The following is a 24,765-nucleotide window of genomic DNA, read 5'->3' as shown; positions in this document are numbered from 1 at the left end:
GTTACACTTTGAAACTCAAAAAGCATTTGTGCTCCTACGCTTTTGTGTCTTATCAAAAGCTCGTTGACATCAAATAGTTTAGAAAACATCTGGCTGGTTTCTTGAATAGAAAAGTACATCGTTCGTTGCGAAAAGGAAAAAAGAAAATTAATGATATCAGAATGCTTTAGCTTCTGCGCTTCTCACACTATATGAGAATGTTGCAAGGAAATAAAGACTGGTTGAAGTACGTTATACATTCGGGTAAAAAAATCATCGAACCTTGGATCTGTTAAAAGGTAACAAAAAGCTGCCTTTGCAAATGACTCAGTGTCTCAAGGTACCATACCATCACTATCCACAGCGTCCTAGCGAAACCGGAAATGGTTCAAATTTATTATTCTTTCAGTTTCAATATTGATTTCCAAAGAATAAAATCGGTCAGAGATACGTATTTTTCTTTTCTTTTAATTGATTAACCTCCATTAACCTTCTATTCAAATTACAAGTGATTCAAAGCAGACATTACCAGTTTTAACGTTTATCACCATAGAACAAAAATAGTAATAGTTAGGGACAACCATTTTTAAATCGATTTAGGGCCTCAGAAGAACGCTGGGTTTTCACTTGCACCTGCTTCTTATTTGAGTGTCCCTCATGAGTACCTTGGTGGCTAGATGGCAAGTACGTAGCCAGGATTTCGTGAAGGGGGGGTGTCCGTAACATGAAATACTGGTCATCACTAGGGATGGCTAGAACCGGTTTTCGGGTCTCAACGGATCCGGTTCCAAAAGATCCGATTCCAGAACCGGTTTTTCGGATGCAGGTCTGGAACCGGTTCTTCGGATCCAGGCCTGGAACCGGTTCCCAATATCCGGTTCTGGAACCGGGTTTACATATCCAGATCTGGAACCGGTTCCTAAGATCCGGTTCTGGAACTAGGTTTTCGGATACAGGTCCGGATTCAGTTCCTAAGATCCGGTTCTGGAACCAGGTTTGCGGATCCAAGTCTGGAACCGGTTTCTAAGATCCGGTTCTAGAAACGGGTTTTCGGATCCATGTCTGGAACCGGTCTCTAAGATCTGGTTCTGGAAGCGGGTTTTCGGATCCAGGTCCAGAACCGGTTCCGCAACCGGAACTTTGTGGCCATCCCTAGTCATCACACCAGGGGCTCGACCATTCTAAACTATTTTACTGGAACATATATTGGTTCGTATAGCCAGGATTTCGTAACGGGGGGATGACATGGCATTCTGAAGACCCAGGAGAGCTCGATCAATCTAAACTACAACCTTACTATCAACATATATTGGTTTGTTAGGACAATAAAATGAGGATATGTTGGTAAGTATTTTAATAACAAACTATGAGGAGATCTCGAGTAAAATAATAAATTATAAAACTTATTGAAAAAGATTTTACAATATTTACGTCCTTCCTCTGTTCATTCAAATATAACAATTTTCCTTTCATTATGACCTTAGCTATTATTAAAAAAATATATTCACTATTATAAAACATACATACTCAATAATGCCTTGTAAAATATTTTACAATATCTGAGTTCCTTTCTCTGTTGAATCAATTATTAACAGAACCTTCTTTCCACATAAATTTTTGTTTTTATTATTCCGTCAACTACTGTCTTTTTTTCAAGTGACATGTTAAAGAAGCTGTTAATTTTTTTTCATTTCTGGTCTCGAAGGAGTGGTCCGGAAACCCCCGGACTCCCCTTGACTACGTGCCTGCTGGATGGTACTTTGTTTTGAGAACCAGGTGTTTGAGTGGCTGGTACCTTGTTTTGCTTTCTGTGCATATCTACCTCCTTGGATTGTTCTTCTTTGTTGATCTTCTTGGTGTTTCCCAAAATCATTCTCCGTGAGCCAAAGTCTTTGTGTTCATAAATCTACAGAAAGACGGCCCGCGTAGCCTCTGAAGTGAAGAATATCCTGGGTTCATTAAGATTATCCACTATATAGAACTCCTTCCAGTCCATCTTCTTGCTTATGATGTCTTTCCAGCCTTCTATTGAAAGTCTACTGCTATTTTTTTAGTATCTTCACAAGTGGGATTTTCATGAACACGTCAAAGTCTATCTGTTTCCATTGCTTCTTTCAGTATGGCCTCTCTGAAGATTTATCATAACGTTTAAAAGGGGCCTTAAGTTTGCAACTTCCATTGTTCCCCTGCTGTCTTCCTTGTGGGTCTGAATTGGAAGCTAGCTGCATCACTTCCTATGGTGGTCTGCTAGTTGATGTTTTCTTTCTTGGTATTGGCGTGGTACTAATAACGCTGCACTTACATGTTTGACCAAAGAATAAGTTTTACTTCTATATCTTTGACATGACGCTTATAATGAATCGACTGTCACCAAGGATCAGATCGAATCTTTGTCTACAATAGGAGGCCAAGTCGACGGAAAATACGAGGTTAAGCCAATAAGAATTCGCAATTAAATTTTTGTTGTTTATTACCGCAAGAGTACAATGTTTTTATTCATATCAATTTTTCAACATACTCATCCTGCTTTTTAATGCATCCGGCCCACCGTTGTATAAGCTTTCCAATACCTTCTGGCAAAAAAGGTTTTTGTTTGATCAGCAAGCCACTTTCTTCACCTGTTGATCGAAACTGAATCGAAGGTCTCTCAGAGCATCTTTAAGTGAACCAAACATATGATTATCCGACGGTGAGAGATTGGGAGTGTATGCAGAATGCCCCAATACCTCGAAACGCAGCGATTGAAGTTTGAGTGGTGTGGGTGGCGGTATGTGAACACGTATTGTCATGCAGCACAAGAACGCCTTTCGACAATTAACTTCTGCTTCAACTTGCTTACCAGCATATCATTGATATTTTGCTGTTTATTGTTGATCCTCTTTTCAGGTAATGTTCCAGGATTGGCCCTTCTAATGCCCTAAACACTGCGAGCATAACTTTCAATACAGAAGGTTGACTCTTGAGTTTCTTCTTGACGGGAGATCCAGAGTGTTTCCATTGCATGCTTTGGCGTTTGCACTCTGGTTCAAAATAATGAATGCACGTTCCATCTCCAGTGATGATTCGCCGGAGAAACGCTTCACCTTCGTTAGCATAACAGTCCAGTAGGTGCTCACAGATTCTAACACGGTTTCGCTTATGCTCTTCATCGGTTTTTTTTTTTTCGAACCCGTCTCGTGCAAACTTTGTCAAAGTTGAGGCTATGATGTCGTATGCATAATCACGACAAATCTGCATATAAGTTACCACTTCACCAACAGTCGCTCGTCTGTTATTCAGAATCAAGGCAAGGACTCGATCAATAATCTCATCAGTTGTTGCTGTAGTTGGACGCCCTGCTCCTTCCTCATACTTCACACTCGTTCGACCACTTTTGAACTGTTCAACCACTCGTAAACACTTTGCTGTGACACCAGATTGTCCCAGTATTGTGCTCAAAGTCTTCAATTAATTTCAGCTCCGGGTACACCTTTAGATCACAAAAACCAGAGAGTGGCTTTACTTTGCAACAGCGCAAAGCGGAATAATGTGATAACGCTGTAACCTACCACAGGCGAAGCCAACGGTGTCACTTAGCGTGTGGTGAGCACACAATCCCATAGAGCCAACCTGAAAAGAAATAGAAAAATTTGTAGTTACTTATTGACTTACCTCGTAATGCCTATTTCCTTAGAAGCTGGTGTATGTTGTAAGAAATCTGTCTTTATTCCGCACAAATTCTCTTTTGGTAAGAGGATTATATGAGAAGACTATCCTATCTTGTACGAATATAGCTATCCTTGTGTGGGAATCCTTGTTAACACCTCAAAATTTTCCGAAAGTTATCATTATTCGCTGCCTGTGGAGCTGTCTCACCTCGAAATTCTCTTATTATCTTCTTTTCCACGTGGGCGTCTAGAAGCTTTGATCTGAATGGACTTCGAATGATTTTAGATGCAGAACTGAAAGTGCATGGTGGCATTTGCTAATGGTGATATTACTGTAGAGAAACACACATATAGTTATGCTCAAATGTAAATATAGTTACATATTTGTCTTATGTTGAATAATTAAATCGAAATAATGTAGTTTTAAGTTACAATTAAATCATCATAATAATTATACATCTGCAAACTGCTTGCACGCTAGCGTCACCTATTGACGTCAGACAGGCAACGTAAGTAACGGAGCGGTGAGTATTAACTATTACGAATTAATGTTCCTTACAGACTGAAACATTATCTTTTTATAATAAGAACATGATATAGAAGAAAAACTAAAATCAAGTATTTGCAGTGGCGTATTTAAAATTTTCTTTCCGGAGCTTTGCTAACTTTATTCCTGGAAATGTGAAAATTCTGCAAAAAAATTATTTCCTTTAAAATAGTAAATTAGATTTCGATAGGTGGCTTAAGCCAGGAATTCCCCCTTAAATACGCCACTGAATAATTGCTATCCCATTTAGAAATGTGGTTAAAAATAAAAATGAAACATATAAACGAAGCAATGATATATAATTTCAATTAATGTTGATGGCAATAATGACTTTATTAACGATGTACTTTCGTAATATTTGTGCAATAAAATAAGAGTAAATATATATTTTTTTTCTTCACAGGATCATCAGTATTTGACTTAAATCATGGATCCACTAATATCATTCAGCAAAGAAGGTGAAATAAATGATGATGACATTGTTATAACAGGAATAGCAGGAAGATTTCCAGAAAGTGACAATGTAAATGAACTTCGTGAGAATCTATATAACAAAGTTGATCTTGTCACAGAGGATGAACGAAGATGGAAGTTTGGTAAGAAATAATTTAGTTGTCTTGTCTTGTCTTCTATACCATTATCGGTGTTATTATAGAGCATCAGCTTTCGCCAAGTATGCTATAAATGTGTGTAAATTGAAATATTTTTTATTGACATTGTAACTAATTTTACAAATGGCGGAAGCCGTCATTTGCATTTTTTTAGTCGACTTTCTAGTCGTATTACCTGTTACATATAGTATTAAATATATATTTAAATATAAATTGTTAGTTAAGTAGATTATAGTGTATAAAGAAACAATTAGACAAATCCAGGTAAGAATTGTAACGTCTTAGTCAGGTATGAAAATGGTCAAAATCGAGAAGGAGTTCCAGCGCGAAGAAGAGGGCCAGTTATCCAGATGATCGGGGTGCAAATGTGAAAAATGAATGAAATGAGTGCGTGTACAGTAATTGTGAATGTGTGTAAATGTTTTCGTGTTTAAAATATGATGTGTAGATGGTGAATGATGAATATTTTCCACTTTAACCACTTCCTCTTAGGCAGCTCACTATTGGGGTTGTTTGCACTTTCACAATCACCGCGGAACCCCAAATAATTTAGTTACTAGAGAAATTCTTTCATCACAGTATACAGCCACTATACATCATTCGGCGTAAGCTCTAAACTGCGATAAACAAAGCCACGTGAAACTAAATCTCGCTGATTTGCTGTTGTCCTACCGACGCTTGTACTCCTCCGCAAAATAGTTCATGTGATTGCATTATTACTTTTACTATGAAGCTTCATATAAAACTGCTATATTATTATAAATGACAAAAATATAATACGGATTATCTAATAATACTGCAATCGAGTGTGGCTAATGAAACAATAGAAATAACACTACGCATGCGCAGTAATTATGGTGCCAACTCAACTGTGGACGGGTGTTCTGCTTTTAAAGTCTGAAAGATGACTGGCATGAATCCCAGTTCCGCGAGTGTTGTGGTGAAACACCAACAAGGCAAGCCTTTACTCACTAAGCAACAATTGAGGGGCTTAGTGGAAAAGGGGCGTATCCCACAAAATTTGGAAAATCGAGATATCTACAAATTTGGATACAGGGAACTATCCGGTATATTGAGCAGAAATGTTAGGATTCAACTCCGTATAGTATGGATACCATAAGCGTAGGACGAAAATTAAGAAAATTTTGTATCAAAAATGTTAGTGGAAAAATGACGTATCCCCTTTCAGCTGCAACTCGTGAGTGGAAAAATGACGTATCCCGCTTCCATCTATAATATTGTGAGTTTGTGGTGATATAACAGTATCTTTCACTGGTTATCAGTCTAGAAATCGGCCAAGCGTGACTGCTGATACACATTGCTGTTGAAAGTAATAATGGCCGCTAAGCAGGACGTTGAAAATAATTCCAGTCTGGGAAATTCGCCTGTTACACCACGAAACGAAGACAAATGCAAGGATAATGAATGTAAGCTTAATAGCAACACAGGGAAGATTTACATTGGCCCCATAGATAAGGAAGTACCGGATAAAATAAGAAGTGATGTTAGGTATTGTAAAACTGAGTGGTGTAGATAGGCTATTTGAAGGATATCGATTCTGACACCAAAGATAATATTTTAATTTCGTTTTACAGCATGCAAGATTTCAACTCGCAAAATGCCTATCTATTTGGGCTAATGAGGAGTTCAGAATGTGAACATGTGTACATTAAAGACAGGAAAAATGTGAATGTCTTCGGGTGCGCCAATACTTTTTATTATGTTCTTCGTCTGTCATCTGGAATGAAAGTTTATGTATGCCAAGCAAGCATTCTGCAATACCCATGGTATCACTGAACGTAGATTGCGTACCGCCCGTGGTGATTAGAAAACATATACGAAAGATATACCTGCGAAACCGTTGCCTTCTCCCAAAGAGGACCGTCCAGGTAAACATCAACACCGCTGCCATGCTATTTCTGAAGAAAAGCTAGATATTGTCAGGAATCACTTTAGGTCGTTTCCAAGATACTGTTCTCACTACAGCAGAGCTGCAAACCCTGAACGCTCATATATGCATGCTGTAGTTTCGGTGCATTCTTTACAACAGATGTACGATTTATATGTAGAACAATGTGAACAAAGGGAAGTCGGTCCAGTGAAATTACATACATATCGATATGTGTTCAATAATGAATTTAACATCACATTTAAAATGTCAAGCACCGACACTTGTAAAACCTGTGATTCGATGCTACACATAGAACCTAGACCACCTGAATATCATATACATATTCATAAAGCCGAAGCAGCCTACCAATCTTTGAGAAATGCAAAATAGGAATGCAAATACATTAACAGCAGCACCATAGTTGCTGCTATGGATCTGAATCAAGCACTTCCAACACCGATGATAAGCACGCGAACTGTTTTCTATTTGCGGCAGTTGTGGACATATTGTTTCGGGTTCCATTTCTGTCATGATGATTCTGCTGTTATGTGTGTGTGGTCAGAATCTGTTGCTTCTCGTGATAGTGATGAAATTGCAAGCTGTATTCTTCAAGTGATGAGGCACCTACCAGAGATATTCGCAACAGACATACTAGTGTACAATGATTCGTGCGTTGGACAAAATAAACATTCCCTCCAGACAATAGAACATAGTTTTGGTTCTTGGTCATATATTCCTCCCCTGCGATGCTGATTTCGGTATCATTGAGAGAGCGAAGAGGAAAACAATTTGTGTACACCCCCCCCCTGCACAAGTCACTCTGATAAAGACAGCGCTTAAAAAGAAGCAATTTCAAGTCATCGAAATGACAACAGGAGTCATGAAGGTTGTATCAGCGTTGCAGTATGTTCTGTTATTTAGCAAGAAAACAGAAGATGGGAAAGTCTTCAATATGAGAGCAGCGACTGGTATGAAATTTATGAATGGCGTCCAACTAGTCCAGGTGAAATATACATACTCCACATGTGAGCCTTTGAGTACTCTATGTTTGCAGCGAGGAAGAAGACAACCGCGCTCTCTGCAAGATATGGTTTTCCTGAAGGAAGACCAATTCAGAAGCCTAAGTATGATAATCTAATGAGCATGTTAAACTACATTCCACCAATCCACCACGAATGTTACAGATCTTTAAAATGCAATAATGGCGACAGGAACTACGTACGGGTAGAGGATATTGACAGTAGCGATCTCGAATGTTAGTGTGAAGTGTCTCTTCAGGGACGTGAGTACTGTGCCCTGGGTAATGGTTTATTGTGCAGTATAATGTGTATGATACTCGTCTGCAGTTTTGTGTTTATAGTGTGTACGGTTCTAGCATATTAGGGTGCTGCCGTACAAAGGAAATACTTTTGTTCTCTACAACATGTTATTTGCGTGGCTACACGAACATGTGTGGATTTCTTTCTCACTGAGTAGAGTACGTAAACGTTATTTGCAGAGACGAACATGGTCTACTGTGTTGTGTTATTCTGTACGTTACATACATATTCGCGTATTGGAACTTTCATTTTGATCCGTTAATATAGAAAGCTTGTATTGGTTTAGAACCCATGATCATGTGCATATCTTATGTTTATTTCTTCTTAAAGATGCATGATGATTTTTTCTGAAACATATCAGACCTTCCTCTAATATATGTGGTTTTAGTTATGTACCTTTCTTTCATAGTAAAACTTTTGTCAGCTGCAACGCAAAACCTTCTGTTTCTCGAAAACATTAAAATGTGGGATACGCCCCTTTTCCACTAAGCCCCTCAATTGTTTACGAGCGAAATTCAAATACTTTTTTTTTTTAATCTTTCGAGTTTCTTTTTTTTTCTGCTGCTGCCGTAAGTATCTGGACAACACGAGACAGTATTGTCAAAATGGACGTGTATAATTTGCTCCTCCCCGTGGGGAGTGGGAGTGATACATCACTAGCCAATCATATTTGTGACAAGCGGAAGGATACAAATATTTTGTTTATCGGAGTTTAGAGCTTACGCCGAATGCTGTAAGTGCGCCAAGAGAAAAAATGCACATACAATACTGATTACATCACAATACTATACATAGAATAATATATAGTAAACTATTGATACAAATGAAGTACAAGTATTAGAAATTAGGATTAAATGAATTAATGTTGTTGGTACTTAGGCCGATCTTCGTGCTCAATGTCCCCTACAACTATTTAAGATAAAAAAAAACTTCTTTCATAATAGGACCAGAGGGAAATGATTTAAAAGTACAAGTTGCGTTTACCCGCTGATTTGCTAAACTGAGTCTCTCTATTAAAAATTGTTTGCTCCGCGGATCCCCTGTTTTCACAACCAGCTGTGAACCAGTTTGTTTCACTAGATTCTTCGCCTCTTTGCTGAAAACACCCATTGTTTCAACAGCAAAGTGAATGAAAATATGGTCCTCTTTTAAGCATGTATATTTTTAATGTTTTCGTCTGCACGCTGTTTCTGCCGCACTTCCAGCTTCCTTAGATGTTGATACGATATGAGAAGCTGCAAAAGTATCAACACAAGTGGTATCCTATACTAGACATTGACCCTTTTACTAGCGGATTAACGTGATGCCATTTAGTCTTTTATTTACTTTGGACGAACACCATTCTTTAAAATATAATTTGTTTTGGTACAAGTTTACTTTTGGCGCACCAATAGAACGAATTGTTGAAAAATATAATTCTTCCATTAATTTCCTCCTTATTGTCCCCTGAAAGGTTTCCATTAGGCGACATGAAAATATCTCACTTGGCATACATAAAATTCAAGGGAGCACCAGAAGTAATTGTTGAAAAATTGCCATTCCTTTATCATTTGCGTGTAAATACGACATCTGGATGCGTAGCATAAAAAACTACAGTGCAAAAGACAAATCAACATGTGGTAGGTGGCCACTAAAAAGCACGAATGCTATTTAACCAAGTCAGAGCCTAGCGAAGCTGGTGGGCCGGTTAGCTCTGGGGTGCGTCTGGAGAGAGCAGGCGTGTCTGCGATGGTGGGAACGTGCGTAAGCAAAGGTAGTAGATAGAAGTGTTTTTTGGCACTCACGAGTTTCAATAGCACTTGTCATGGTTTCGTACTAGTAACGCTTCACTTGTAAACATAAAATATATGTTCTATACAGTCTGCAAAAATATACCGGTGGTAGAAAATAGCATCTACTCGTAACAGAGCCATCTTTCATATGCACTCACTTATTTTATCCGTCGTATATCACTTGTAATGATTTTACACTAGTAACCCTAAACTTATAAAAATAAAATACAGCTGTATTACTTTGTATTTAATTCTGTCGCCTGCAGAAATTTGTTCCTTTGAGTAATTAAATGAAATGTAGACGTGTAAGGTAATTGTAGATGAATGTAGGTGATTTCAAGAGTATTTGTATATGTGTGTGAAAAGGTCGGTGAGAATAAACCACTTTTTCCACTTCCTCTTCGTCAGCTCACTCTAGGAGATGTTGACACTATTACAATCACCGCAGAACTCCAACATCCAATCAGCCTAAATGTCGGTCTGTTTACTATTAAATTTCATAGATATGTAGATCTAACCACCAAAGAAATCAATATCTTATGTACCAGACTATTGCCCTAGACAACATTTACATATAGGAATTGCACAAAAAAATCTAAAATGTTTGCAAAAGTGTGAAAATCATATCTAGTATGGTGTGGGGCCTCCTTTTGCGTCCAAAACAGCTTGGATCCGACATGGAATGGACGTATACACCTCCTGAATCGTGGTGTGTGGAATTTTGTGCCATTGTTCCTCCAAAACATGCACCAGTTCCTTAAGAGATGCTGGTGGAGGGTAATGAGACCGAACACGCCTTTCTAACTCAGACCACAATGGCTCAATGATCTTCAGATCTGGTGATTGTGGGGCCCAGGGGAGATGTGATAGCTCCTAGTCATTCTCCTCAAACCATGATTTCACCGTTTTTGCAGCGTGAGAGGGTACCAAATCATGTTGGTAGATGCCATCACCATCAGGGAACAATATTTGGGCCATGGGTAGAACCTGGTCCCCCAAAATGGCCTCATATGCCTTAGCATTCATCATTCCATGCAGGGTTATGATAAGACGTAAAGACAACCACGATATCACTGTCCATACTGTAAGACAGCCCTGCCCACGGCGAGCAGATAGTGGAAACTCTCCTCGTAAACGCTCACGAGCATTCTACGGGCAAATACCATTGTTCGTGCTTCGTGGATCTTCGGGTTTCGTCCTTAGAGGAGCGGAAGTGTTGTCAACCTTGGCGGTAATCACTAGCTTACCAAAAAAAAAGTATGTATGGTAACTGATTGCCATTTAGTGTAAAGTGTTTTTTTTACAATGTGGTAATCGTTAACTATAGACAATACAAACTTGTAACAGCAATCAAATGATAAACTATGTACGTTCCTTTTCTTCTTTTTTCTTTCCTTTTGTTAAAGAAGGATGTGGGTTTGTTATATCCGAGTGTGGGTTTGTTATGTTATGTTGTTTCGCTTTTTAGGAAAAGAGATAATCTGTTGATACGAAAAAAACTGTAGCACTTGTTTGTAATTATTTAAGTATTATCTCCAGAAAATTAGCTTATGCATGTATGTGTGTACGAATAGGCTTAGCAAGGGGTTGGTTGTGGAGATTAGAAGCCACTATTACACTATCAATAGGAAGAATAGTGTTTCTTACTCCACTTTTAAAGTTACTTTGATCGCAAAGAATCAAACAAAATATTAAGAGAGCCAAAGAGATTTTCATTTTTAAGAGTGACCGTTAGTGACTGCAATTAGTTTTTTTTTTGTTTTTTTTTTAACAAGGAGTGTCTTTTTAATAAGGAAAAATGTATTGTCCCTGGCTGGTTGCTTGCCGGTGGCTTGTTAAAAGTGAAAAAGAATGTTAAATCATTTCAACGACTGAAGCTACACGCTTGTCTTTCTTCAATAGTTACTGACTGATTTTGAAAGTCACAACGTTGTAGGCCTACTGTAATAGCGTAGGCCTACTGTAATAGCGTAGGTCTACTGTAATAGCGTAAATTCGGAAGGAAACGTTCCAACTGAATGATACGAACAATTATTCCCAATGTCTTGAACATGAAACGTGGGTTGCACGGATAACGCTTAAAGTAGGCTGGACTGCACTGGAATTTCCTTCCGGCAAATTAGTGTTTGGTCGGAACTCAGTTCTTCTGTGTAATTGTCTCTTAACAACATTTGAACATTTCTTTTAGATAATAATAACTAACTAACTCTATGGCCTATGGAACCCGAAGGTTCAATGCCGCGTTTACAAAATATTTCCACTAACTTCTGTCCTTAGCCAACTGGATCCAGTTTCTACTCTGTACTCTTATTTCTGCAAGATCCATCTTAATATTGTCTTCCCATCTACGCCTAGGTCTTCCTAGTGGTCTTCTTCCAATTGGGTTTTCAGTTAAAATTATGAAAGCGTTTCTAATTTCTTCCATTCTGGCTACATGGCCTGCCCACCTGAGCCTTCTACACTTAATAACCCTAATAATGTTAGGTGAGCGGTATAAACTATGCAATTCCTAGTTATGAATTTCCTCCAATCCCCATTTTCATCCCTCTTTGGTCCGAATAATAATAATAATAATAATAATAATAATAATAATAATAATAATAATAATAATAATAATAATACGCATTATTATTATTATTATTATTATTATTATTATTATTATTATTATTATTATTATTATTATTATTATTATTATTATTTTCAACCTCCCGTCATTCTCCTATCAATCTAGCAACGAAAGGCGTTTACAACTCAGCAAACGTGAAGCGAGTGACAAGTTACAGACCGAGTGCTAATGTAATACAACGTCACGAATTGTGTAAGGAAGCTAAAAAGGTCTGAAACAATTCGTTTCCGATTTTTGCAGTCGTTTTTACGTCTGTAAGATGACATGTTTAATATTAGTTTCTTTCTTTCTTTCTTTCTTGTTCATTTGTTAGTTACTTCAACGCTAACTGTAACCTCTATCATGCGTCTTCCTCGACCAAAAAACGTACCAATTTTATTTCCTGCAGTGTTTTCGCGTCACTGCTTTCGAAATGGGGAGGGGGAGAGCACACCTGCACATTTCACGCTTGCGTCTGCTCAATGCTTATCATCGTGCGAATTTCTGGCCAGGCTTGGCCATAGGTTTTTTGCCATCATGTGTGGTTGGCAACACTTATCGGATGCAGTGGAAGAAGCGAAGCTAGCAGCACCTGTGCTCACCTGTTCTTATTTTCGCTCGTGCTCGCTCACGCTTTGGCTCCGGGAGCCAATTCATGGACAGGCCTGCTGTAAGAGAACTACCCCCATGCTTTACAGTTGGGGGACAGAGAGTCTGTATCATAGGCCTGCGACGGTGTTCTCCATACGTAAACACGACCGGTTGTTGGAAACAAGGTGAAGGTCGATTCATCGGACCATATTACGTGTTTCCACCTCTCATGAGTCCACGCCTTGTGGTCCTTGCACCACTGCATACGCCTCTTCGCATTTCTTGCTGTGACCAGGGGTTTGGCGATAGCGGCCCAGCAATGAAGTTTCATTTTATGAAGTTCCCGTCGCACTGTTTTCGATGAAACCGGGTTCTGTAGACCGGATTTGAGTTCAGACGTAATTTGCATTGCAGTGGTCCTTTTTTTTTTTTTTAGCTGCTACAATCCGTTTTAATGCCCCCCGGTCCCTATCTGACAGGAATATTTTTCGACCACTCTTGTGCTTTGCAGACGTCGTTTGCCATGAATTGCGTGTGCCCTCGAGACATTGGACACAATGTCTTTCGATACCCCCACAATGTTCGCCACTGTTGCCACTGAATCTCCAACCAGACGGGCACTAACGATCATGCCTTTTTGGAAGTATGTCACGTCGCCCATTTTACGGCAGCACTTTCACATCACGACACTCACAGGTGAACTGGTTACTGCTGACGGAAGAGGAAGGTCCACATGACACATTGAAAAATAAATAAATAAATAAATAAATCGGCAACCTCAACACGTGTTGTACAGTGGAGGGCCAAACTTACGTGTCCTGTATGAAGTATTTTTATTTTATTTTATTTTTTTTATTATTTATTTATTTATTTATTTTGTCTATCTCCTGTATAATCGTTGCACACTATAAATTACATCATGGGGATGGAATAACATAATATTCAAGCATTGGTTAATAGTTTTTTAGTCCTATTAGTGGCACACATTTGTAAATAGTTTTCTATACTCTATTAGTGGCATTTAAGAATTGAATTCTCAAGAAAAGATGTTTAGAAGAAATAATCATAGTTGATACAAGGTTATCACCTAGTATTTAACTACAGATATGTATCTTATATCGTGAATTAGCAAGTAAAATGAAGGTTAATTATTATCTGAACAGAAACATAAAAGATGTGAATTGTAAACAAGTTATTTCTTACTTACAGGATGCCCAGGTGTTCCTCGGCGATCAGCAAAGATAAATAATTTGGATAAATTTGATTCTTACTTCTTCGGTTTTTCAAAGGAGCAAGCAAACAGATGCGATCCTCAGTTGAGAATAATTCAAGAAGTAGCATTTGAAGCTTTAATGGATGCAGGTACAACTTATTCTTTCTAGCTAACTCGCATGTGCAATGGAGCTCCTCCGCGGATAAGCGATTAGCGTACGCGCCTGTAACGTGGGAGGCTCGGGTTCGATTCCCGGCGGGAGCTCATGTGGTTAATCAGTAGGTCCACGTCTCAACCTCGCTGCTGAACGGGACGTTAAACTCAAAGTCAAGTCAACTCAACTCATATGTGTATTACCACAATATGACAGTATGTGCATTCAAAGTAAATTTCAAACGAAATGAATTTTTTAAAATTTATTGTGTTTCTTTTTTCGTGGTTGGTAGAAATGAAAATGCCAATGATGTTTGTCTTACTTTTGCCCAGTGTCTCCAAATCGGAATTTAATTTCGATTTTATTTATTTATTCCATAAGGACAACACAACAGGGGAGGGCGCAAGGGCTCAGTGGTAAAGCGTTCATCTCTGCTGCGTGGGGTCCTGGGTTCGATCCCAGCTCGTGCCAAGTTAGCTTTGTGGAGCACAAATACCACATGCGTGGGTTTTTATCGAGGTTCTTGCTGTGGGCAGAAACCGGTTTTCTTGTATGCAAGCATTTTTTTAAAATTAAACTCTATATATTTCTATTGCATCAGAGTGTTTAGTATCATTTGGTGTCCAAACAGTACACCAGTCTTTTACTTTTGGCTTTGTTTGAGTGATTTTTATGTATATACGTTGGGAGAATTGGTAGAGTTTCAAGTCTTCATTCCAGTGGCATTCCTAAAACAAATGAAATCAACTATTAATAAACATTGGGAAGCAAAATTATTACAGGGTCGATATTTTGAAAAAAAAAAAATTGCATCAGGTCACATCGTTAAACGAACAATACAGAAATAAAACATAGTACTTAGAAATGGATATGCATGTTTTTACTTAATTCAATATCACGAAACGAAACGTTTCCATAAAGTAAAATTTTAACATGGTATTAGTGCCCTAAACAACATTGACAGAAACTTAACTGGCTATTAAAGTTTATCCACTTCTCATTTGAATTCCGCATGAACATATGAATCCCCACGCTTGTGGCAAGGCACTCACATGGGCGTGACCAAAGTTAACAGACGCCATGCAGCAAGAACATACTGTTTCGCTCCTTTAAAATTATTGGATTTGATGCTCTAGAGAGACAATTAGGAAAATTGCTTAATTGTTAATTTTGTTTAGTGAAAGGAATTATTTTAATTTGAATAGTAACTGGTTTATTGGCTATTGTATTACAGATAGTATAGTGGGTTACAGTAAGTTATCCCCTCACGGGATACCGATTTTGCTACCCAAATCCACAGCTCATAAAACAGAGAGAGGAGAGAAAATGACTTACACTGCAGGTTTCAGTCCCATACTCCAGGAGGCCAGATCTTCAATCATTTTGTGTTGAGGAGATTAGCTGCGAAGAACGGCGATGAGAGTGAGAGTGAGATGTTCCTGCTGCTCCCACCCACCTTTTTATTTGGAATTTTATCTTTGTTTTTCCTTTTTATCTAGTTACTAAAAAAACACTTTAATAGTTATTTATCTGAAGGTTGGGTGTTAGCATGCAGGGTCAGGTTTTATTTGGTTGCATACTGGTTACCATCGTTTTTAGTCATTTCCATATCTTGAACTGTTTTTAATACTTAGAGATAACAAAGAAAAAGATTTTTGTTTGTCCTTCCTGGCGGGTATGTGACAATACACTGTGTTCGTGATACCATCAAATAGAACAGAAACATCAAAGTATCTAAAAGATACAGAACATAACATTAATAAGTGGAGACCATAAAGAAATTTTCATCATTCATAGAAAGACATACATACGAGAGATGTTTATTTGAATGAAGGAAATCTGACATGGACATCTAAACAAAGATTGGTTTACTCGAGTTAGCCGAACCATTGTCACCAACCACAAAGGAAGAAGCACATTGACTAAGACTTTAAAACTTGTTTCAATGAATGCGAGGACGCTTTTGAATGATTTCAGTAGGAATGATAATTTGACAGAAAGTTTGCTTTCATACCAAGATTTGTAAATCCGTGGATCTTCCCCGAGAAACGGGACCAGTGATCAAAGATTTGACATTGTTTAAACCCACACAGATAGCGTCAAGATGTTAGTCTTTGTAAGTGTTGATATCTTAGGCAACTATCTACAGAGTGATTTTTTTTTTTAAAAACTCACGGATTTCATTTGGGTCTTGAATTTCTAGCTGAAGTCCAATTTTAATGCGGTTTATGGCAAATGATCATGGAAAGATGCGAGATTTATGGTAATATGTTTACTGGTTTAAATTTATCCAGGGTAATATCGGCCACGCCTCAAGAAAAATATCAAATATTTGCCAGTATACCTTACAATTGGAATTAAGTGCCATTCGGCGTGGAGATTTGAGCTTTCTTTGTTCGATGGCAACCTCGCCAAGGTCAATAAGTAATAGGAAACTGGGCTGTTGTATTGAAAATTGCGCTGTACAGTTCTGTGCCACTGTCTGAGTATGATCAGGACACAGTGAAAATAGTGTATTCTTTGGAGCAACAAAGTGTTTATCGTTAAAAGATTTGGAGAATGAAATCTGTTGTTTCTACGCAAAGGACATTTGGAAACAAATTTGCCTCACATTTTACCACAGACAGGAACATAATATGGTCGCTAGTGGATAAGTTAGAAGATACAGGATCGCATCTGAGTGAAACAGAGAAGCATCCCATAGGCGGGTGTTGTAGAAGATGTCAGTTATCGACGCCTTAGATCACACAAGAAATATCTCCGTCCTTTGTCACAAGAAACTGGCTATAGCTGTTCGACAGTTCGACATGTGATTTATGGGTGTTACTACTAACACTTAATTTGTATTCTGCAATTTCGCTTCAAAAATCCAAAACCCCATTCCAATTGTAAACAGGGGCGAATTAACGTTTCTGGCGCCCCTAGGCACTCTGAGATAGGGCATCCTCTCCCGAACATACAACTGCGCACTTCTCATAATACACCAGCACAATTGATGTTTAAAATATATACATACCAGTATACAAAATACCCATTCATAACACTACATAAAACAAACATTTATGACTCTTTGAATATTGCATTGGTTATAAGGCTGTCTTTACATATCATAATTTGGACGGCAACACAATCTTCTTATCTTTAAATGTCAACAGTTACTGGAAATAGTACGATATTTGCTACAGAGAAAAACACTTCTTCCTGGCTTTATCGTCTGCAAATAAACTGACAACTGGTTCAAAATCTATCTTTCTTAATTTCGCTTTCAATACACATTTTACTAACAGCTGAAAGTTGTTTTGTTGTGCATGCTGGACAATAAATGTTTCTTAACGCGTTTTCACACAGAAAAAATCTTTCTCCTGAACAGTTGGAAGTTGGAGCAGATACAAACTTCGTAGGCGAATATCTACATTGGGAAAGATGGTTTCGTGATTCTTTTCCGAATGTACTTCAACATATCAGATGCAGTTTTGAAGGTTACACCACACTCTTTCAAGTGAGCTTTGAAATGAATACATTCATTCGAAAAACTTAACTGTTATTTAGGTCATCTTTGTAATGGAGAACCAATGCATTCGCTTTATCTCGGACGATTTTACAGTCCACACTACGCAGTGTTGCGAGGAAATTATTTTTTTATTTGCCATGTTGTATGCCATTTTCCTTCTGGACAATTCAGAGATAAGGGAATACACAATTGCGTTAAATGACTAAATACAAAATCGTTCTCTTCCTGTAAACATGTGTGTGATTAGTGTTTCTACTTTTCTTTCGTTCCTTGTCATGCAATTATTCCTGACATCCACTTATGTTCTTTGATTCTTCTTCGCATCCATCGAAATCCGTAGAACAATTTGCAAATATGCTTCCAATTCTGCAATTTCTTCCGTTGCTGCACTCACATCAATATATGTTGCAGTTTTTTATTGTTAATATGTAAAAAACACACAATCACGTAACAGTTTCGACACAATAACTATGTCTTCATCAGACTACAACTCCTTCCGCCTGTTTGGGAGTTGGTCATCACTTACTTATATACTCTCTGGAGATCAACTTTTAATTAGGCTCCGCCCCTTCATTAAAAAGTAATACTTGCGTGGTTTTCACTTTCACTTTTTAGCTGCACACGTGTGCAATTAAGTTTTCTTTTTTCGCTGGACACATTCTGCCTTTAATTATCCTTATTTTTCTTATTAGTTTGTTCTCTTTCTTTCTTCTTCCTTTTCACTTTTTCTTCTTTAAGCAGAATCTTCTCCCACTCTTTATTTATCGAGAATCCTGCATTCCAATCCATTACCTTGTCTTTTGCCTCCATAATCTCCCTGGCTTCTTTCCATTTTCTCACCAAAGTTCTCTTCTTTACTTTTATGACCTCTGCTCCTTCCTACCCTATTCTGTGGTTTGTCACTTTCTGATGTTTATATATCGCATTGTTATCTTTTTTTAATCTTACATCATCCTTGTGCTGTTTTATCCTTTCTTCCATCTTCTTCTTTGTTTCTCCTACGTAAATTTTGTTACACTCCGCTCATCCTACTTTATATATTACCCCGTTTTCGTCTTTGTCTGCTATTGCTTTTCTCTTGATTTTCCTGACCAGTTCAATTATTCTGCTTCCTCCTTCTCTGTACGTTCTTATTCCTGCTTTCCGAAGCATTTCCCTGTTTCTTTGCCTAGACTTTCTATTCCAAACCATTTTTTTGTGCTTGTCTTCTTCCTCTTTCTTCCTCTCTCTTGCTATGTTTCTTGTCACCCAATACTCTTCGTTGTATCTATTTCTCCTTAGTTGTGTCCAGAACTTCTTTAAATCCCTTTTCCTCTGTTCTTCATTTGTGTTTAGGTCCCCTATTCTTTCCTCCATGCTTCGTATGAAATTCTTCTTTGTACCCTCATCCACATCACTTCGTTTATGGCAATACACTCCCGCTGCACACTCTTGTTCGTACCAGGATGTAATAAACTCTCCTCCTTCTGACTTCTTTTTCATATCTAAAAAGTTTATCTCCTTATCTACTTCTATTTCATTCTCTAGTCTAATCCCTTTCTTTTCATCTTCCACGTCTCATATTTCTCCAGCTGCCTTTTCGTTCCCTTTCATACTCCTAAACAGTCATCTACATAACGGCAAAAAAGAAACAGTCTTTCTCCTCCTCGTTCTATCGTCTCCTTAAAAATCCAGATGGAAGAAAGGATAAAACAGCACAAGGATGATGTAAGATTAAAAAAAGATAACAATGCGATATATAAACATCAGAAAGTGACAAACCACAGAATAGGGTAGGAAGGAGCAGAGGTCATAGAAGTAAAGAAGAGAACTTTGGTGAGAAAATGGAAAGAAGCCAGGGAGATTATGGAGGCAGGAGACAATGTAATGAATTGGAATACAGGATTCTCGATAAATAAAGAGTGGGAGAAGATTCTGCCTAAAGAAGAAAAAGTGAAAAGGAAGAAGAAAGAAAGAAAGAGAACAAACTAATAAGAAAAATAAGGATAATTAAAGACAGATTGTATCCAGCGAAAAAAGAAAACTCTTAATTGGACACGTGTGCAGCTAAAAGGTGAAAGTGAAAACCACGAAAGTATTACTTTTTAATGAAGGGGCGGAGCCTAATTAAAAGTTGATCTCCGAAGAGTATATAAGAGGTGACCAACTCCCAAATAGCCAGAAGGAGTTGAAGTCTGATGAAGACACAGTTATTGTGTCGAAACTGTTACGTGATTGTGTGTTTTGTTACATATTATCACATAGCCTTGCTCAGTGTATTATTTTGTTTTAGTACAAAATGGAAACAAGGCCGAATAGAATAGTTTTTTATTGGCAGCATCCAATCGCTCCATGATCTTCGTCGAGATAATACACACCAATGATACCTCTAACTATTGTAGTTATCGCCAGTAATCATCAACATCAGTACAAATTTGTGGTTTTTCATTGTTGACACTTGCAATTTGCACTATTTCTTTTGTAACATTTTCCTGTGCGTCCAAACTCCCGTTTCTTTTACCGCCGTCTCAGTTGAACTTTCGGGATTTTTCAGTCACTGGAGTTACTGCAGAACTGCAAGCATTAACTTCATATGTGCCACTGTGATTGATGTTCACGTTGGATTGTTGCTGGATACCAGGAATCATGTGCTGACTGTATCATGTGCTGACGTGTTTGTTGTCTTATCATTTTCCCTGCTAGCAAAAAACGTTTCAAGTTTAGGAATTGTCTTTAGTTGATCTATTTCGTTTTCCTCCCTTTCTTTGGTTAACATTCGTTTCCTTCTTTTCTGCACCTGATAATTTCTCTCCTAAACAACTCATATTGATTCAATTATCGAAACGACGTGTACATAATAACAACGTAAACATAGAACTAGATAACTCTGTATCGTTGTTTGTTATGCGAGTGTACTTGAAACAAACATTGCAGTGCAGTGCAGTGCTCCATCTACAATCATTTAAAAAATCCAAGTCGACAGCGCCCTCTGTTTAGTTTTTTAACCCGTTAGAGAAAAAAGGAAGCGTATACGATGTACGTACTAAGAAGGGCCGAAACCGGTTTCTTGCGGAACCCGTTTTCGATTCTGAACGGATCCGGTTCAGGAACCAGGTTTTTCGGATCTAGGTCTGGAACCGGTTTCTAAGATCCGGTTCTGGAACCGAGTTTTTCGGATCCAGGTCTGGAACCGGTTCTGAAAACCAGATCTCCAAGAATCGGTTCCGCTGGAACCGGAATTTTGTGGCTATTCCTACGCTAAACCTGAGCTGCTGGCAGGTTGGGAACAGTGTGCTAGATGAAATGGTGGAGGCGACAGGGAGGCGGCGGCCGCTTGTCTCATTTTGCTAAACAAACTGGGTAACTGGCAAACTCATTGGCTAAACCGGCAATATGGCAAACTCATCTGGCTAAATACCCACTGGTGGACCAAAAATTTTGTCTAGGGGGCACAAGTTGATCTGGGCAGGGAAGGCACAAGCGCGTTGTCCTCTTTGCAGTGTAATGAAGGTGAATTTTTTGCCTCCTTTACGAGTCTTTGGGGGTCTTTCGGATCCTAAGATCCGTTCTAGAACCAGGTTTTCGGGTCCAGGTCTCGAACCTGTTCCTAATATTCGGTTCCGGAACCAGGTTTTCGGATCCAGGTCTACAACGGCTCTGAAAACCAGATCGCCAAGAACCAGTTCCTCGTGGGACCCGTTCCTCCGAAACCGGAACTTTGTGAACATTTGGTGGAGCGTTTTGCAATTATGTTGGAAATTCGATGACGGCTAGTGCGGAAAAGGTGTCGTTAGTGGCACCGACCTTACTAATTTTTTTTTTTTTTTGGACAACCCCTTACCCTGCCCCAACGGACTTAAAGTTTCTTAAGTGTTTTGTTAGGCAACACGCACAACACCAATGACAGAAAAGCTACTTGTGGCGTTTTTAGAGTTATTTGATAATTATAATACAATTATTTTATTTTAAAAAAATTGTAGCAATGCCAGTAAATAATTTTAAAATGTTTATGAGTCAAAGTGCAGTTATATTAGCCAGATTTTGTTTGGAATGCCACGTTAACGATGATTATAAGCATAGCCCTTGATATAACACGATTTTCTTTGTGCAACTCTTCGCTTATTTTGCTCTGTACGCAAAATAACCCAGAACTTTCCACGGGGAGGTGGTTGCACATCGAGTTCCGACCACCCACCCACCCAGTAAGCATACGTTCACATTTGACCTTAGATCACATAGTTCTTCCTGGTCTCGAAGCGGGACATTCTTGTTCTAGACTTCAGTTTGGCTCTAACGTATATATCTATTGCGTTCTGGCCGCACTTTTTCGACGTTGCCTCGGACACTAGCTTCACTGTGCGTTCCACAGCTTGACTATGGCAAAGGTAGCTGAAGTTTGGATGTTTTCTTCAAGCTGCTGATCCGTTATGTTTCGTGTGATTGTCGGCTTTGTTAAACATTTAGGCCAATTAATCATGTCGTAGTAATTTTCAGCTGTAAACTTTAATTTCAGAACAATGAAGTCACGTGGGCGGCTTGATCCCGGAGTCTTCTGGCTGCGGAACTTTTTTTTATCCTTCTCGAGCCTAAAGTTCGAATATGCGGATTTCATCTGCTGTCATCGCTATCAGCAGGCTTTCCTGATGAGCGTAGTATCCGTTTGTTTGTAGAACAGAATGAACTATGTGTTGTAGATTAATATAATAATAATAATAATAATAATAATAATAATAATAATAATAATAATAATAATAATAATAATAATAATAATAATAATAATAATAATAATAATAATAATAATAAATGTTCATATTCACAGCACAATAGTCTATTCTTCTTCTTCTTATTATTATTATTATTATTATTATTATTATTATTATTATTATTATTAACATCAATTACCCGCTTCGTTGGGTTAAATTGAGAAAAATAGTAATATGTTCCGTGATTCAGTCACCGTTTAGGATTACTAAAGCGCTTTTGATATTGGTCATTTTTATGTGTTTTATATATCCCCCCACCCTATATTGTGGGGCACGGCATCTGCAGTGTCATTATTGGTCTCAGCGAGCCGGAAAACTATGAATTCGACACTGATATTGGTTATTTCGATCATTTTTATATGTCTCCCCCTCCTCCAAGTTGAGAAGCTGAATTTGGATTTAAAAACTGGATGTGTCACTGTTAATCTCAGCGACTCCAAAAATTATACTTTCTCCACTTACACCGGTAATTTTCGTTCTTTTTTAAAATGTCGCTCCCCTTCCCCATCTCATAAGTTACACCGTCAAAGTGATATGACAGAAACCATCTCAGGTTCGAAATCCATCTAGGTTGAAAATTTGATCGAGATTGGTTTGGTGGTTCAAGAGTCATTAAGTTTTATTATATATATATATATATATATATATATATATATATATATATATATATATATATATATATATATATATATATATATATATCCCATTCCCCTCCTCAAGTTCTCCCGTGAAAGTGAAATGATAAAAATTATTTCAGGCCCGAACTTCACCTATGTTAAAAATTTGATTGTGATTGATCCTTTGTTTCACGAGTTATCAAGTTTTATTTATTCTTTTGAACTCCTCCCTCCCCTCAGCCTTAAGTTATATCGTCAAAGTAAATAGATAAATACCATCTTAGGCCCGAACTTCATCTATGTTGAAAAATTAATGGGGATTGGTCGGGTGGTTCAAGAGTGATGAAGTCACAAAGACAGTCACTTTCATTTTCAATTTTATTTACATATATCTCCCTCTATCTGGCCCCTACGTTGCACCGTCAAACTGAAATGATAAAGGTTGTCCCGGATTATTATTATTATTATTATTATTATTATTATTATTATTATTATTATTATTATTATTATTATTATTATTATTATTATTATTATTAATATTATTATTATTATTTGCGTACTTTTGAACTTGCATGGCGAAATTACTGCAAAATATGTTTTATTTCTTCATCTTTTCCTCGATTGTATGTTTTTCCTTTATCAGTGGACACTAATTTCTCTCTAGGCCGTCGAATAAATCAATTTCGTTGTGCACTTAGGTGAAAATAACGTTACAGGAAGAAGCCGGTTCGTTTCAAAGATCAGGGCTAAAGTAAGTAATATTTGGCTTGTAGTTTCAGATAGCATGATAGTGCAGGGTTAACGTAACGGCCTTACGAATAATACAGCTATCAAACAAAGATTCAAATCCTGTTCACGCGAAAGTTAGTTTTTTTATAAAGTGATTGTGAAGAATCGACTTATCATACTGGACAAGCAATACATAAAAATGTGGAAGCAAACACCTGTATCATGATAGAGACGATTTACGAATGCTGGTTGGGAACGGGCAAGGGAATTACCAGGACATTCCAAAGTCATCATTGATCTGCAGTATACACTTTTCGTGTTATCGTTCTCAGAAAGAAGCACTACACAATTTGTTAAACAAAGTTTGGCTAAAGCAATCGGTGCTGTAGTGGTAACGTGCCAGACTTCCAAATGGAGAATCTTGGTTCGATTCCCCATCAGGTAGTATGATTTTTTGCATAAAATAATGGCTGCAGAGATTTATCTTCTGATGGAGAACTTACAAGGCATCACTGACGATAATTCGAATAAACAGTGTGCGCGTTCTATGTCATACACTGTAATGATAAATATGTTTCATATTTATATTCGTCCCCCTCTTTCTCTTTCTTGACGTTTCCCTATTCTGTTTTTGCATCTTTCACTTTTCTCCCTCTCTCTCACACACACATACACTACATGTTCCAATGGTAAAGCGGAGCAAGAGCTAATCTGGAGAATCTAATTAACTGTTAACTTCGACGTCGTTCTTTTCGTGTTCTGGGGATAACATCTCCAGTCCTGGCCATCTCTGACACAAATACTGTTTAAACGCAAGGGAATAAGTAAAATCTCTTT

The 24,765-nt window shown here is 37.9% G+C and overlaps 1 protein-coding gene across 1 annotated transcript in view; it reads left to right on the top strand.

Moving 5' to 3' along the window:
* The first annotated feature begins 4,600 nt into the window (after positions 1–4,600).
* The window catches only part of LOC145679015 (fatty acid synthase-like), a 175,776-nt gene continuing 155,611 nt past the window's right edge, over positions 4,601–24,765 (top strand). Inside the window, exons 1-2 of the mRNA XM_081749615.1 lie at positions 4,601–4,769; positions 14,172–14,324. Coding sequence (XP_081605741.1) covers positions 4,601–4,769; positions 14,172–14,324 — 322 coding nt within the window. The remainder of the gene's footprint in view (positions 4,770–14,171; positions 14,325–24,765) is intronic.

Source organism: Thermobia domestica, chromosome 2 (genome assembly GCF_964235325.1).
Source record: "Thermobia domestica chromosome 2, izTheDome1.hap1.1, whole genome shotgun sequence".
In the NCBI taxonomy this organism is placed as follows: domain Eukaryota; kingdom Metazoa; phylum Arthropoda; class Insecta; order Zygentoma; family Lepismatidae; genus Thermobia; species Thermobia domestica.
This window is presented reverse-complemented; position numbering and strand designations above follow the sequence as displayed.